The sequence below is a fragment of the Neofelis nebulosa genome, chromosome 9 (genome assembly GCF_028018385.1).
Source record: "Neofelis nebulosa isolate mNeoNeb1 chromosome 9, mNeoNeb1.pri, whole genome shotgun sequence".
In the NCBI taxonomy this organism is placed as follows: Eukaryota; Metazoa; Chordata; class Mammalia; order Carnivora; family Felidae; genus Neofelis; species Neofelis nebulosa.
The window spans coordinates 99,817,686-99,835,126 of NC_080790.1; the positions used below are offsets into that span (position 1 = coordinate 99,817,686).

Consider the following 17,441-nt stretch of genomic DNA (forward strand, 5'->3'; position numbering starts at 1 on the left):
TGACTACACGCTCCTGGCCCATTAGCATCCAGCTTGACCCAGTGGAGTTGAATTTTGCTACAACTCTGAAAGTCTGTGCAGATTCCTCATGCGCAAGACTTTTGTCGGATAAAATATTATTTGGAATAACTGTCCATGTACCAAGACCTTGACATTTTTTTGGTGAGACAGACATGCTAGTTGTGAATTTCAGGGGTTTTGTTTTTTTTTTCTGGTAATGCTAATTATTTATGCTAAGCAAAGATATGGATGTTAATGATAATAGCTACCATCTGTAATCCTGATGAGTAGATGCAGATAAATCTATTTAAAGATTAACACAGATGTAGTTTGATACACAGATGTAGCCATAGGTATGTTTACATAAGAGATATGTCATTACATATAACATTGACACAGATCCAGATTGGAGACAACAAAATGGAGATATAGATAATATATAAGAGGGTGTCTTTTATTCACTCCATCATCCCCAGCATATACTAGCATCTGGCAAGTAGCAGTTCATTAAATATTAGTTGAATGAGTTGCAGAAGCAGCTAACTGGAGGATGAGGGGATTGCAAGTTGATAAACTAGTAATATACTAACATGGTATATCCTCCAAGTGAGCCCAAAACAGAGGTGTCAGTCATATGGGGGAATATAGAAAATTATGGCACAATCCTGGATGTGAAATACCTGGGAGCTTAAAAAAAAAAAACAACTCATGCGGCACCTGGGTGGCTCAGTTGGTTAAGCGTCTGACACTTGATTTTGGCTCATGTCATGATCTCATGGTTCATGAGATTGAGCCCCATATCAGGCTCTGTGCTGGCAGTGCAGAGCCTGCTTGGGATTCTCTGTCTCCCTGTCTCTGCCTTTCTCTCCTCTCCTCTCCTCTCCTCTCCTCTCCTCTCCTCTCCTCTCCTCAAGAAAGAAAGGAAGGAAGGAAGGAAGGAAGGAAGGAAGGAAGGAAGGAAGGAAGAAAAAAAAAACTTAAAAAAAAAATACCATGCTTGGGCCCTGCCCCTGAGATACTCAGTTAAGGGACAGAACAGGGCTCAGGCATGATACTTTTTAAAAACTCCTTGGGTGATCTGCTGGTCTAACAGGACAAACAACTACACATAGATGTTAATGTCAGTAGTGTGTATTCGACTGAGATCTGAGTGGTTAGGCTGCTTAACTGTGGTCAGTACAGGGGGCGTGTCCTCTGTGGATCTGAGTAGGCTCTAAATGTTTCCCACAGTAAGGGGAAAGGTGGGGTAAGATTCAGATAGAGGAAGGGACTGCAAGGCTATTCCAAGCAGACATTCCAGCAAAGGCTGGAAGGTGGATATGAGTGTGACAAGAAAACAAGAGTAAACCAGCTTTACATGACCAAAGCGTGAGGCAGATGTCAGAGTGAAGCTTTCCAGGTTACAATGTGCCACTTAAAGTGACCCTTTCACTTAGCTTTCTTACCTGTGTTCAAATTTGTATTTTATAGAAATGCCCTTGTAGTACCTTCTGGTGAGCCCTTCTGAGTATTTTAGGCTTCCATTCAAATATACTTCAAATATACTAATGTACTTCTGATCACAAGATCCTGCTCTACTTAAAAAGCCTAGTTAAATATTAATGTGGGGAAATTTGCTCTTGCATATTTTCACACGTAATTTCTTTAATTGGTATTATGCGTTTTGCATAATTTAAATACCAACATCTGGGTGATTTGCTCAGCCAGCAGAGGACTGCTTCATCAGAAAGATCTACACAGCACCGTCTCTGAACTGCCTGCCAAGAGTTAGCTGTTGGTGTTTAAAATAAAGAATGTTTTCTGTAATGGGAAGTGTAGTGGAAATTGAACTGCCCCAAGAGTTTCTGTTCATTAAAAGCACAATATTAATTCTATTTAGTGTTAGGGGCTGACTGCCAATAATCCTAGGAAATTTAGATTTGTTAGCACCATGGAGTAGGTGGTGGCCAGATTCTTCTCTTCCTATTTCTGCCCTGGTGAGTCTGGAACTGTTCACCATCTGTTCTAAAGGTGTTTCTTTTGACCACAGGTACTTTAATGTGGATTGTTTCAAAGTCATGTGAAAAACAAGGTTTTTACATTTCTACCCTAACTTTCATGGTGTAATAGGTGCCAATCTGATATCAGCATCATGATGCTAGGTAGAGATGTGTTGGATACTTCTTAAATAATTTATGATGATAGTCTTTTAGGATCAAACCTTCACATTTAAGCGAGATTCCCTTATAAGCTTGACTTATTCCGGCCATTTTAAGTATTCTTTTGAGGTTCAAGAGCTGTTTTTGCCTAGCAAGGAGCATAAAAACAGGACTGATCAGAAATAGTCTCAGGCTTGGGATCAGAGATCACGATACTGTTAAATATTTTGGCTCTCATTGATCCCATCCTGAATTCTCTTTCTCTGGGCCTAGCTTGTTGTCCTGGATCCACCGTTTGCTTTCTGGAGGGGAAGACACACAGTAAATGTAATTTTGGTAGCCTTGAGTGCTCTGAAAATATTAAGCCCAGTGGAGTGGTAGAATATGTGCCTGGGAGTAGGGGAATGGGGTCTAGTAGGGCATAAACTTTATCTGAGCAGGGACTTTCTCCATTTACTCACTGCTATCTTTGATTTTGAGAGAGCAGGCAGCATGTGTGGTAAGAGCTTATTGACAAGAAGGGATAAGCAACAAAGTCGGGAGAGAATGTCCCAGGCAGAAAGAATAGCATGTGCAAAGGCCCTGCAGTGGGAATGAGGAGGCATTATGGCTGCAGCATTGTGAGTCAAGTGGAGAGAGGAGGGAGCCGAGGTTGGAGAGGTGCACAGGGGCCAGATGAAATGAGATGTGGGGGTCATTTTATTCTAAATGCATGGGAAACCACCATAGGGTTCTATGCGTGACCTTTTGATGTTTAGAAAAGGTGGCTCTTGGGGCGCCTGGGTGGCGCAGTCGGTTAAGCGTCCGACTTCAGCCAGGTCACGATCTCGCGGTCCGTGAGTTCGAGCCCCGCGTCAGGCTCTGGGCTGATGGCTCGGAGCCTGGAGCCTGTTTCCGATTCTGTGTCTCCCTCTCTCTCTCTGCCCCTCCCCTGTTCATGCTCTGTCTCTCTCTGTCCCAAAAATAAATAAAAAACGTTGAAAAAAAAAATTTAAAAAAAAAAAAAAAAAGAAAAGGTGGCTCTTGCTCATATGCAGAATGGATTGTAGGGTGGCAAGAGAGGAAGCAGAAGGACCAACTGGGGGATGTCAGAGACTCCAGGTAGGATATGGTGGTAGCCAGATCAGCTCAGTAGCAGTGGAGACAAAAAGTTGTGGATGATTCAGACTTTGTTGTGTAGGTAGAGCTGATGGACCTACTGATGGTCTGGCTAGGGGAGTTGAGGCAAAGAGAAGCATCAAGGGTGGCATCTAGGTTGATCCACTTGATTCTTCCTTTTTTTTTTTTTTTTTTTCAAGCCATGGATTGCTAATTCTGCCTTCCCACCTAAACCTCCTCCTTGCTGGAGCCTCATTCTCATTAAGGCTGATCGCCAGTCCTCCCTTGATTCTAGGTCTGTGGTATCTGCTAGACCTTTTCAGTTATGGTAGACTTCCATTTCCTTATTAACTTCCACAGACTATTCTTCCCTCTGTGTGTGTGTGTGTGTGTGTGTGTGTGTGTGTGTGTGTGTAAATCAGATTATGATTCAGAGAGCATAATTAAATAGAGCTCTCATAAGAAGGATTACATATTACCAATAGACTTGTAGGGTCATAGAACATGCTGTTAGCCACCCAGTATTATTTTTTGTTCACTTCTCTCTCACATTCTCTTCTGGGAACACAGCAAAAATAAAGTTATTTCCTGGAGGAATGTGAAGGAGATTCTTATCTCTTTTCATCATACTCAGGCTGCATGAACAAAGAGTGAAAGAAGACAGGATGATAGTTGGCGGTTCACATGTACAGCTTCATTGATTTCCTGGTAATCTTGGCAACTGTTTCCTTTCTCTGTTAGATTTCTTTCTGTGTGTGGAAGAACATACAAGAAATAGTAGCTTTTGGCTGAATGTCAGCTTGTGGTGTACTTTCAGGATTTCAGAGCTAGTTAGTGTTGCCAGTGACCATTTATCATTTTGTATTATATGAGAAACGTGTAAATTACTTGAGAACACTTGCTAGTCAAGTTGGTGAGTGATTTTAACAAGTCACCAGTATCCACTTGCTGAGCTGTCTGCAAAGTATTACTAGTAAATGTCAGGATTGTTTTGTTTTTTGGTTTTTTTTTCCTGGCAATAAAAATCTTTTGGATATTTATCAGATATTTGCAACTCTTGCAAGCTCTCCAGTTTTCCTTATTTCTCATTAAGAAGAATATGTAAAATAGTTGAGAAGGATGTCTTAAGGTCAGTCCGTCTAAACTGATTGTCACAGAGTGCATCTACCTCTGCAGTGTCCTTTATAATCCCGCTTTTCTTTTTCCTCTGTTCCCATTCTTCCTGCACATCCTTGCCAGATTCATCTTCTAAAGTATCAACCCGTTCCTGTTTTCAAAATTCTCAATGGCTTCCTGTTTTCTGAATCAAATAATGATCCATCTACCTGGCTTTCCAGTCCATTTTTTTTCCAGGTTTAGCAGGTAAAGTGAATTTCCAGGGGTCTCTTGTGGATATACCCATGTTTGCTGTTGCCCTGTCTTTTACTCAAGGAGTCCCCCAAACCTGGAGTATCCCTTATTTTCTTCCTTTTTGTAACCTGCTGAAATCCTACTCTTTAAAGAGGCATTTGGAGATGACATCACAGTTTCAAAGATGGGAGGAAATAATAAAAAGCAAAGCAAGCATCCCATGCTGCAGCAGAAAAACCACCGTGAACTAACTAATAGGGAGCAGATGACAAAGTCACAAGCCGGCCCTGAGGAAGAGGGAAGGTTGTTCTTAAGCTTGCACATCGGAAGCTGAATCAGTGAGGGTTCTTAAGGAATTTAAAAAAAAAAAAAATATTTTTTAATGCTTATTATATTTGAGAGAGACAGAGCACAAGCGGTGGAGGGGCAGAGAGAGAGAGAGGGAGGTACAGAATCTGAAGTAGGCTCCAGGCTCTGAGCTGTCAGCACAGAGCCCGATGCAGGGCTTGAACCCACGAACCGTGTTATCAGGACCTGAGCCGAAGTCGGACACTTAACTGACTGAGCCACCCAGGCGCCCCTAAATCAGTGAGGGTTCTAAAAACCCTTCCCGGGGCCCTCCAGTCTGGGGAGATCCAAACTGATTTCCCTGTTCTTATTTGAGGAGCCATAGAAGTAGCTGGTGGTGGTAACTGGGAGGAAGTGAAATGCGGAGCTGATTCTCTTTGTAAGTAAAGGCCTGGTGAAATGGTGAGAGACCTGGGAGCAGGCTTCCCCACAGGAGTGGGATCTCAAGCAGGAGGAAGGAGCACAGTAGAGGATATTTCATGACCTTTGCTAAGAGAGGGCAGAGCCCTGGAATTCAAATTCACCCTAGAGCCTCTAGGGTGCTTTGTTTGAAACGTGGCTCTCATCATTCCATCTGGCTAGGGAAAAGTGATAGAATGCAGGCTACTCAGTCTTTGAACTTGACAAGATCACAGAAACAGCAGGACAGGGGTCAAGGAGTTGCCCGTTGTGTGTTAGAGCATACAGAATCTCTGGATTCCTAAGCATACACACCTGAGCACATATACGAGATGAGAGATAAAACTAGGGTAATTCTAGAAACATAGTTATAATAAGGGATGGGTGGACAGATGGACAGAAAGAAAGAAAGAAAGAAAGAAAGAAAGAAAGAGAAAAGAAAAGAAAAGAAAAGAAAAGAAAAGAAAAGAAAAGGAATCTAGCATGCAAAAGACAAAGGGTCCAGATCTCGATGAAAACATACCTCAAGGCATGGGAGTTCTTTACAATTGTTTCATTCTGTGGAACTAAAGTTAGTGAGAAATGTGAAGTCGATAAACAAAAGAAGATGATAATAAAAAGCAGAATGAGGTTGGGGGAAGAAAAAAAAAAAAACAGGAGATTGCAGACCTAAAGAAAGAGTGTGAGGTCCAAAACAACATCCAGTACAGCACTAATACGTAAAATTAGAAATACCAAGGGAAAGAATAGATGCCATTGAAATCAAGTTACTAAAAGAGTAAAGCCTTCATAATGTCAATGAACACAAATGAAATACTCAAGGTATTAAGTAATCAGAAGCTAAAATATGAAGAAGACAAAGACAATGTCATATAAGGATAATTGGCATCCCTGAAGTAGACAGTCAGCAAATGAAACAAAATGCGGTAGAAAACAAGCCAGTTTTCGTGAAATGAAGAAATAAGCAAAAGAACTGGGTCTGCAGATGAGTCTTGTATTCCAGGAAAATTTGGAGTACAGAAGGTTCAAGACTGAAATCTATCTTAATTAAGCTATTGGATTTCAGAGATAAAGGAGTTCTTCATACCCCCCCTGGGCAGAAAAGCAGATTGTCTGCCGTGGACTAAAAGTTAGTGTAGCTTCCTATTTCCTCAGAGTAGCAGTCAGTTTCTGAAGATAATGGAGCCGTGTGTTCATCATTCTGAGGGATAGGAAGTATGACCCGACGGTGGCCCAAACTGACACAGCTAAGGGGTTATTCAGGTGTGAGGGCAGGAGGCAGATATTTCCAAACGTGTACAAACTCGAGTAAGAGTGGTTAAAATCAAAGCACGTATGAAAAATGTACGTCGGCAGCACCGTCAGACCGCTAAATATGCTTCATGACGTTTTAACTTAGAAGGATATTTTAGGAAATAGCCCTTGTAGTGAAGGAACATTTGGTTGAAATTCAACAAATACTTCAGTTTCTTTTCCTTTTGTTAAATTCACATAAAGTCACGTGTGGTGTGTTAAATGAAAAAGTAGCTTTGCTAGAGGCTAATTCTATTTTTTATAAAAGTCTTCCTGTCTGCCTGGCTTCCTCCCTCCCTCTTTACACACACCGCGGGCACCGGCTCCAGGGGAACCTTTCGTCTTCTGCTAAGTGTCATAGGCAAGTTGGCAGAAGTTAACTGCACTTTATACTGTGAGGCAAGGCTACAAAATTCCGCTAGTGAAACACATAATTCTCCATAGACTACATTTGCTCAAAAAAAGAGTCTGACATTTAATTTTTGGCTGTCAAAAAACAATCTACTTAAAATCACTTACTCCCTACCATGGCGAATAATCAGCACTTATTGAGTGACTGCTGTGTGCCCGGTGCAGCCATATTCACCGGATGTAGTCAGTGTGAGGAAAGACAGTTTCTATTCTTAGAAAGCTCTTAATTTAGGTGGGACAGACACATCACCAGTTTTCCTAGTATTCCCCAAGTGAGATCCAGCTCTCAGGAGACTTCTCAAAAGGGAAAAATTGGTTTTGTTGTTGGTTAAGTTCTTGTTTTGGTTTTCACTTAGTCATTGAGGAAAGCTGTTGACTTTTGTCAGAAAGTACCAGATGCTGAGGATATGGCTGTGATTAAAAGAGGTAGGACCTCCGCTCAGTCTTATAAACAGGTATGGTGGTTACGTGGGGCGCTCCCAATGAACTAAGCCCTTGTGTGGTCTCCTCCCCTGGAATCGGGCAGCCCTGCCTGTAACTCACCTGAACTGCTGGAATGTGCCAGAAGTGACACAGTGAGCGTAAAGGCACTGGACACATGTTTTAGGTTCAGAGAAACATATTGAACATATTATTTGCAAATGTAATGAACATAATGTTTAAAATAAGCTGATGGTATGTTTTGACACTTTTAGTCAGGCTATGGTTTCCTTTTTATACAATAATTGGTTGCCAGAAGCTTTGTTTCAATACAAAATACGTGCAGCTCTATATATTTTCCCATTTCTTTGGGACATGGCGTTCCTAGAGTTGGGGGAGGGATGGCCAATTCTGCTATGTTAAATATTCCATCTTATCAAAGAGGTGTTTCATAAATTATGTATAACAGTAGATGCCACTCAATAAATATTTTATACGTGATAGATATTTTTGTCTGAAATTACTTTTTCACTTGAGCAATGATTTAAACCCTCGTTTTTAGTTTTATGAGGTGACACTTTTATAATATCGTGTAGTGAATGCAGCTTGAATGTCATGGAGCTTTAGAGCAGCATTAATCATAAATTCATCTGCCCCCACTCCCAGTCCTGGAAGACTGTCTCTTAATTCAGCTGTTACCCATATTGTGTATGGAAGTGTGTGTGAGAACATGCTGGTGTGTGTGCATGGGAAGGGGGAGGTGGGGACAGGTAATGCTTTTGACCTAGTGGCTCCGAAGTTATGAATTTCCAATGATTTTCAACATCTATGAGACTTATTTCAAGGAAGGGAAAAAGAAAGTATTTTTCAGTGGTGTAAAAAAAAAAAAAAAAGGAATATGAAACTAAACTGGGATGTAGTCCAAAACAATTTCTCTAGTTTGAGTGGGAGCTATGAGAATTTAAAATATTGCCTTTTCCTCGGGTTATTGTCCACTCTTATGCAGAAAGAAAATACATATGTCTCTGTACTTCTGAGAACAGTCACTGTCCTCTTCACATGGACCTAGAGGCCTGGAACATTCGTTGGCAGGCGGCTGCCTAACCACATATGTGGTACTGTCACAGTTCAGAGCCACCAGACCTTCCAGTGAGGACACTGTTTTATGAAATAGAACCGTGTGATTAAGTTCTCCACTCTAACATATATCTTTTTTTTTTTTCTTTTTTTTAAAGCACATACTTTCCTCTCCTGCTTGAATTCTACAGTCAGGAGGAAAAGAACACATTCTACCAATATCTGAGAGATAGGAGTAGAGGCTGGTTTATTTAGAGTACTCATTTAACTAAGATTTGCGAGGGCCTTGGTACAGTAAATCAGGATTACTGAAGTCCCCGACCTGGAAGCCTGAGGTTTTGAGCCCTGCAGTGGGAGCCTGGCTGATAAGAGGAGTAATTGAAGAACAATGATACGCTTCATTTCCTTTTCTTGAATCGAAGTTATGCATTGGTCATTTTCTCTGCGTATCTATTTAATGGTTGTTAAATTAAATTGCTTTCTTTCAAGTGGTGATTTTTATGTTTTTTTTTTTTTTTTTTGCATTTCATTCCATCACCCTCTTGCATGACTGCAGCTCTGTGGGTGTGTGTTTGAGACTCATATATCTGCAGAGATGAAGGCCCAGGGAACTTCTCTCTTCCTGCTACCCTTCCCCTGAACCTCTTAGTAACTCCCTTGTCTATAAGGTTGTGAAGTTCTGAATCCTTGACCTAGAGGATGACATCGTTTTAATATTTCAGTGACATGAAATACATTTATTCATTGCAGAAATGTAAGGTGTACTAAGTATGTTTCAGGCAGTGCTCGCTTTGGGGATCTAGAACTGTGCCCTGGTCACAGTGAGCATTATAGGGGTGGGGTGGGGAAGAGACCCGCTAGGAGTGTCTCTACCAGGAGCCTGGTTGGTAGCTTAGAGCTTGCTTCCCCGTCGCTCACATCTAAGATCACAAGAGTGCAGCGTTGTGCTCTTACACGTGACTCAGTCAGAGCTCAGCATGGCCCAGCCTCAAGGCTGGACTTTTCACCTTCGGTCTTTGGAATTTATCTCAGATTTGTTTAGAAGCCTGATTTTAGAGCTCTTTTGTCTTGGTACCGATGGGCCTTATGTTAGGACAGGGACCCATGGTCTGTTGCCTGACCAGCGCTGTTGCCGCCCTGCCTGCATTTGTTGGAACTTTGTGTACCTGACCATTCATTCATTCATTCATTCATTTGGTGATACTAACCAGTTACAATGTGTCAGACATGAAATCAGGCACTGGCTTATATTCTAGTCTGGACAGGTAATAAGCTCATATGTAATATATCATGTAGTGGTAATTGCTAAGGAGGGAAACATCAGGATAAAGGAGGTTAGTGCTTATTACTTTGTGTGGGGTGATGGGGAAGGTGGCATTTGAGTGGAGACTTGAGGTACTGGAGGCTGAGTTATTTATATTTATACACACACACACACACACACACACACACACATATTTGAGAGTTCTTCTCAACTAGAGTTGATGTAGTTCCCCAGAGGATATTTGCTTGTATCTGGAGACTTTTTGGTTGTCACAGCCTTGTGGAAGTGGTAGGGTACTACTGGTATCTAGTGGGTATGTAACCGAATTCAAGGGTTTGCTTGGGGTGCACCAAACTGAATGCCACCCAAGGAAAACAAAGAACTTTCAATAGGGAGATAGGGAGAGAGTTCTCAAAGCACTGTCTCCCCATGGGGTTAATACGGGAAACTTTAATTCAGCGTGTTAGGGAGCAGGGGCAGGGAGTTTGCATAGGTTTGCAAGGAGGCTTGCAGGGAGTTTGCATTGGGTTCAGTTGTGCATGCCTGACATGTTAGCGTGCCAGTACATACATCCCATCTTTGAAATGGTGGAAAACTGCACTTATCGGAGGGGATCTTGGTATTGTAATGAGCTAAAGGTAACTTCAGAACAACTCGGGGTTTCTGTAAAACCCAGGCTGTCCTCACCTCCAATCTGGCTCAAGCTGGCTTATGTAAAGGGATATCAGGTGAGACATACCTAGCAAGGGACTGTCAGGTCAAACACCTAACTGGGGCTTCCCCTTGGGTGGAGCTGTTGGTTCTACAAAAACGAAACACATTCCTTCCCTACTTTTGTTCTTTCCCTTCCTCCCTTCTGCTGATAGCTTTTAGCCCTCTTATTTGCGTAACTTCCCATTGCATCATAGCTAACAGGTAGAGGCCAGGGGTACTGCTAAGCCACCTGCAGTGCACAAGGCATCCTCCCATGATGAAGAGCCATCTGATCTGAAATGTCAGTAGTGCCAGGGTCTGGAAGCCCTCTTCTAGGGGAAGGGAAGGGACAGACAGTGACAGAAGAAACAGGCACCACAAAAGCAGAAGGAACAACGATGCCTAAAGCCCTGAATTGGGGCTGGCAAGTTTGAGGAAGGGCAAGGAGCCTCTGGACTCCTAGACAGGAGTGAGCAAGGTGGGGGGAGATGAGAACGGGAGGTTAGCAAGGGATGAGATCGTGCAGAGCTTTGTAGAACCTTACAAAGGCTTGGGCTTTCAACTCTATGAAACGGGAGGCCAGGGAAAGGATTCGAACAGGGAGAAGCCTGCCCTCACATCCCTCTGGCTGCTGAGTAGAGCACATGACACAGTGGGGCACCAGTGGTGGTAGCCCGGTGAAAGATGATGGTGGTTGGGGCTCAGGAGGAATGTGGTGCAGGTGGTTCAATGTTGTCAGATTAGGTCATATTTTGAAGGCAGAGTCAACACTAAGCATGTAGGATTTAAAGAAAGAAAGGAGCAAAGTATAGCCTTGGTGTTTGGTCTGAACAATTAGAAGGAAGGTTGGCATTTACCGGGATGGTATGGTGTGCAGGTTTGAGAGGCAGGGGAAATCAAGGGTTGGGTTTTTCTTTTAATGTTTATTTATTTTGGGGGGGAGAGAGAGTGGGTGGGCACAAGTGAGGGAGGGGCAGAGAGACAGGGGGACAGAGGATCCTAAGCAGGCTCCGTGCTGACAGCAGAGAGCCTGATGCAGGACTCGAATTCACTAACCCCGAGATCATTACCTGAGCCAAAGTAAGATGCTTAAGCGACTGAGCCACCCAGGCACCCCAAGAGTTGGTTTTTTAATGTATTAGGTTTGAGCTGCCTGTTTGGCATCCCCATAGAATACACTGAGGTAAGTGATTGTATGTATGCATGAGTGTGGGGTCAAGGAAGAGGGCTGTCTGTAGCATTAGACTTGAGTCATCGCATGTAGATTGCAGGTGAAGTCCAGAGACAGGATGCGGTCATCAGGGAGTGACTATAGGTACTCTGGTCCCAAGGATGAAAGTCTGCAGGAGAGAGTGGGAGGGGAGGAATTGGAGAAACCACTAGTGTAGGGAAGACTTTGGAGGAGATTATCTCCAAAGGGACACAGAGAAATTGTTGGTAGTTGGAGGAGATGCAGAGCCAAGGGGGGTGGTCATGGTGGTCGTTGTTGGGAGAATGTGTAGCAGATTTTTATGTACGTAGGGATGACCTGGTAGGTATTAGAAGTTAGTTCAGGAGACAGAGGGTCAAGTACATCTGGCACAGAGGTTGCTAATGCACAGGAAAGGATTGCTTTGGGGAACATTCACAGTTTGACCATAGTAACCGGTGAGAAGAGCCGACAGATTGGGAGACTTCTAGATATTAAGTGAAATAAGGGTTCTGAAGAGGGAGAAAGATTACTTTGTAGTTGGCTGGTCCTAGGACCTTTCCTAAACAAGGCAAGGTCTGAGCTTGGTTTCAAAGAGGTTGTATTCATCAGGCAATAAGTTTACTTCATTTTATATTGAGCTTTTTGTATATTTCAAGTTCACTTTACCTGCCACATGCCAGGATCCCAGCATGAAGATTTTCCATTTTTCTTGCAGCTGTTTTGATGAGAAATAAAATACTACTCATTCTCTTTCCTCTAAGTAATCTTTCCTTTCCTTTCCCTCCTAATTTCAGGAACAAACTCTAGCCCTTAGGAAAGAAGGGATTGGAGTTGTTTTGGATTCTGAACTGCCCCATTTGATTGGCATTGATGATGACCTTCTGAGTACTGGAATCATCTTATATCACTTGAAGGTTAGAAGTGGCTTAAATAGAACATAATTTTGTTTTCCGTTTCCTCTTTAGACACTAGCGGGGTTTCCTGTAATACTCTACATCCGTGAACACAACTATTACATTAGAGAATACACTACAAATCTTTGAGCCCTTTGGGGATTTTCGATGGTTCACTGGTGTTCTGTGGTATTAAAAGTTCCCATGTTTATGGAGTTCTAAAGCTAAATGAAGATCCATTTACTTTGCCTGCCACTTTGGAGAATCAGTGAGAGAGAGGTAAGGAACAAAAAGGCAGGCAGACCAAGGGAGGAAAGTTACAACCACCTGGAGCTGAGATTTGCTAGATGTAATTTTCTAGTCCCTGGGGTTAATTATAAAGCATGTCTCCAGCCTACATTATTGGGCCTGGTCCCAAACTGGCAATTTGTGTCAAGAGAACAGAATTACCACATTAGTATCAGTGGTTGTCTCTGTAACCTTGACTTAGTATCCTCTCTCTGATCCATGCCTTAAAATGAGGATAGTGTTGGATCTGAGCTTTGCAGGCTCCCATAAATTGTATCTTTAGGTAGGAAGAACCTCTGGCCCCTAGAGGAGAAACTTGCCAGAAAGGATCAGGAACATCAGTGGGATTACCCATGTGGATAGAGTATGGATGCACGCCAAAAATAGGAGCCTACCCTTGTTGAGCAGGAAGCCTCAGGACCTGTGCATTTTCTGGGCAACATGGGACATTGTTACAGAGCCTCAGTGAACTCTAATTGCACTGAGGCTATGGCCTGTCTGGAACATTGCTCAGCCTATCAGCCATCAGCTTGCTTGGGTTTACATGAAAAATGGAGAAACAGACCATTCTTCATGTTCTTGCTAATAAATTCAACTTGACTTTTCTTCCTAGGAAGGTCAGACATATGTTGGTCGAGAAGATGCTTCAACAGAACAGGATATTGGTGAGAATCTTTATCAATTTCTTCTTCCCAGTGATTTTTAAAAATCATTTAATGAAGAATTTTCTTTCGAATGACTAACACTTAAGTGATTATAAAAAAAACCTCTTTTGCAAGTACAGTATCGATCAGTATGTGCATTTCTATAATTTTGAGTGCAACTCAAATGAATGGAACAGAACAATTAGTTTAGTGAATAAAATGGAATTGTACATCCTTACCCCCACCGTATATACATTCTATACTCTGTCACAACCTTCGAGAGTAATTTAAATTAGTCTACTCTCGTCACAATGGGACAGTGATGAAAATATGCCAACAGACGCAGATAGAGGGTAGTAGATCCCTCAACAGGAAGGATATAGACACCTGTGCAATGATGCCAGAGTGCACAACACACACGCATATGGAGGTATGACTTCTGGGTTTCCTGAAAGTCTTTGCTGAGACCCACAGATAAGCAGTGATTCAGCCCGGGAGCAGGGTGAGGTCTTGTTAGGCTTTAAAAGCATACCTGGGTAACCGCTGTAGTGGTGGTGTAGTGGTGGTGGTTGGTGTGCGTGTGTGTGTGTGTGTGTGTGTGTGTGACAAGGTGGGGAGTGGCAGGGGAAGAATTCTGTCTTCTCAGCTGTTTTTAGAATTGCTGGTAATGGACTTGCTTTCCTGCCAAGTGTAAGCTATTCATCACGCCAAAGCTAGCGTAGTTCTGTGTGTTTTACTATTTGCTGTGAAACTGGGAGAGCTGAAAACCAGTTCCCAGAAGTCCTCAGCTTCAACTGTTTTTGAGTGGAACTAGGTGTCAGGCCTCCTCTTCTGATCGTTAAATTGTGTGTTTGACCCTTGGGGTTGCTGTAAATGATGATGAGTGGTAAGAACACATGTTTTCTGTGCACAGAAAAGCTCAGTAGTATGGTTCAGTGGAGAACAGTGGGAGCTGTTTGATTTGTACTTCTGAGAAGCTGGCCAAGAACTGTGCCTGAAATTGTGTAGGTTTTTTTGACAGGTGTTCATGTCCATGCCTGGCCACTCACCCAAGTAAGAATAACTCGGTGTAGTCCTACAAGAATAGGTACTTTAGCGGCCTCATGCTCTGAGAGGTCAGTGGAGGTCATGTTCTCTCAGATTTGGCACAGGCTGTGGTGGTGTGCATCCCAGTGCAGCTTCTGGAGACTTCCTTGGGCCTCTCAAGATCCATGCCAGGCCAAGTTCACCTTTGGTTTCTGCTCCTGGAATGCAGTGTCTATAAGTGCAGAGGTTATAAGAAGGGCCTTGACCCACAGAGCCCTTTTGTTGCTTCTGTTTTACAGTGACCTTTGGGTGGCTGGTGGAGGAAATTTATTCAGCATCTGAGCCACACAATGGTATTCAATTAAGACAAGTTACTCAACTATATTCTCCCTAAAGATGAGAGAAATTAGCATGTGAGAACTTACTTCCTTACACAGGTGATATCCAGACCCTTTGAGGTAATATTCAGCGTTCTGTCAGTTGATGCCATGAAGTCCTGAAATTCACTTTTCTCCCTGAACATAAATGTTCACTGCATAATATTTACATGGAAAAGGAAGGGTATTCAATATGGAAAAATAAGTAAAGGTTGGGACTCACTGTACTCAATAACAAAGAAGATATTATCTTTCTTTTTTGTTTTTCCAACTTAGTTCTTCATGGCCTCGACCTGGAGAGTGAGCACTGCATCTTTGAAAACGTCGGGGGGACGGTGACTCTGATACCCCTGAGCGGGTCTCAGTGCTCCGTGAATGGTGTTCAGATCATGGAGGCCACACACCTAAATCAAGGTATCTGGTTTTGGTTTTCAGAGTTCTTTGTGTATGCCGTTGCTAGAGAACAAGTTGGCCAGGTAATGGGAGAACGTGTGCATCTTAGAATTAATTGTTGGTTAGTTATAAGAAATATGCAGACTGTTTGCTTCATTATGCTGTTTTCTGTTTTGCTGGAGGACTTCTTTATAATTCCAGTTGTCTTGTTGAATTAAACATATATATAGTTGTCTTAAAAATTATTGCTCTTATGGAAATATGACTTTAAAGGAATTTTTTTAAGTTAAAAAAGCACCTTTCAAATGCAAAACCTTAACACAGTGCCTGCTGTTAGTAACTTTATTACCATATTTGTATTCTTTTTGTGAATAGTTGTGATTGTAGCATACATACAGGATCTGGTATCATAGCTTTTTCTTTTTAAATAATTTCAGTTTTATGGAAAATTTGCAATTCTCATACAAAGAACTTTTTAGTTTTAGAAGCATTTGAAGGTAAATCACCAACATGATGCCCCACCACCCCTGAATACTTCAGTGTTTATTTCCTTTAAACAATGGCATTTTCCTGTGTAATTACAAGATAAGCATCCAGATTAGAAAACAAACTTCGGTACATTCCTGCCACCTGATCCTCAGACGCCCTTCAAGTTGTCGTTTGCCCAACAATGTCCACTGTGGGTCCGGGATTCAATCCGGCATCATGTGCTGCATTGAGTTGCCCCACCTGTCTTGTCTCTTTCAGTCTGGAAGAGGTCCTTTGCTTTCCTCTGACTCTTGGGACTTTGGCAGGTCAAATATGTTGCAGAATGTCCCTTTACACAAATGTAGCATCTATCTGCTGCTTCCTCGCAATGACACTAATATTGTGCCTTCTTGACAGGACTGTCCGAGAGATGATGCCCTGTTTTTCCCACGTCCCATTACTGAGGAGATGCTTGCTTTGATCATTTGATTAAAATGGAGCTTGCCAGGCTTCTTTACTATGAAGCTACTCTCTTCCTCCTTTTTATTAATAAGGATATTGGGCAGGATTTTGAGATCATAAATACCCATTCTTTATCACACTTTCACCCACTGGTTTTGGAACTATGTTGGGGGGTGCTGGTGTCTGATTGAATTATTATTCAGATGGATGCCACGTGGCAATCTCCCTCCTTCTACATTAGTTGGATTTTTACTGTAGGTATCAACAGGGTCACATGACTCGCTATTTTATTTGGTAGGTCTTGGTCTGTCATTATTTGTTTTGATACACAAATTGTCCCAGGTTTGGTGAGTGGGAGTTGCTCCAAGCCGATTTCTGTGTCCTTGGATCTTGTCCCCAGCATCGATGAGCACTTCCTTAATTTCTGACACAATAACATGTTCTAGGCTTATCTCTTATACTTTGCTGGAATCAGCCAGTTCTCCAAGGAGCCTTGGTTCATCTCGGTGGAGAATGGGATTTAGAAACTAAGATCTGAGCTGTAGACGTATTCGTCGCTCTTGAGGTGTTGCTGTTCCCAGGTCCTGTTAGTCAAAAGAGTTAGGGAAAGTGTGTGTCTCTGTGTGTACAACACATACAACTATATTTATGTCTGTATGTGTGTCAGCATTTCAGCATCTATATTGCTGACCAGGAGTTCATATCAGTACCTCTAATCCAACACAATACCATAGCATTCTTTCCAGTTTTTTCCTTTTTTCATATTTGTAAATAGCTCCCTTTTCTGATAGTGATAAACCTGACTTCCATTATGTAACCAGTATCCTATCACTTCTGCCCCCTCCTCATGCAGGGATCCTCTTCTTCCTGTTCAGGCTTTGACACCCCATGCTGGACTACCACGCCACTGCCCTCACTTTTCTAGTGCAGACACTGAAACTTACTCCCATTCCCATGCTGATGCCTGCTTTGCATAGTCCCGCCTAATGGCTTTTGTACTGAGTCACGCGAGGAGGAACAAAGGAAAGAGTTGATATACCTTAAGCCCCCCCTTTTTTTTCTGTATATTATGCATAGTTTTATGATAACAGTTTTTCGTAGTTACATACTATCATGTATCTGGTTTGACATAGGAATTGGACACATGGGGGAAATTGGACAGATGGAAAGCATATAGTTCATTGGTGTTAGTGAAGTCATGAGCAGA

At 42.4% G+C, this 17,441-nt stretch overlaps 1 protein-coding gene across 13 annotated transcripts in view; it reads left to right on the plus strand.

The window, feature by feature from the left end:
- KIF16B (kinesin family member 16B) overlaps window positions 1-17,441 on the plus strand; it is a 292,229-nt gene that overhangs the window by 132,981 nt on the left and 141,807 nt on the right. For all 13 annotated transcript variants that reach the window (XR_009248807.1, XR_009248808.1, XR_009248802.1 and 10 more), the window contains 3 exons: window positions 12,478-12,597; window positions 13,478-13,529; window positions 15,188-15,325. Coding sequence is in view for 7 of the 13 variants with exons in the window: in XM_058684831.1 (XP_058540814.1) it covers window positions 12,478-12,597; window positions 13,478-13,529; window positions 15,188-15,325 (310 nt within the window). In the remaining 6 variants the exon portion in view is untranslated. The remainder of the gene's footprint in view (window positions 1-12,477; window positions 12,598-13,477; window positions 13,530-15,187; window positions 15,326-17,441) is intronic.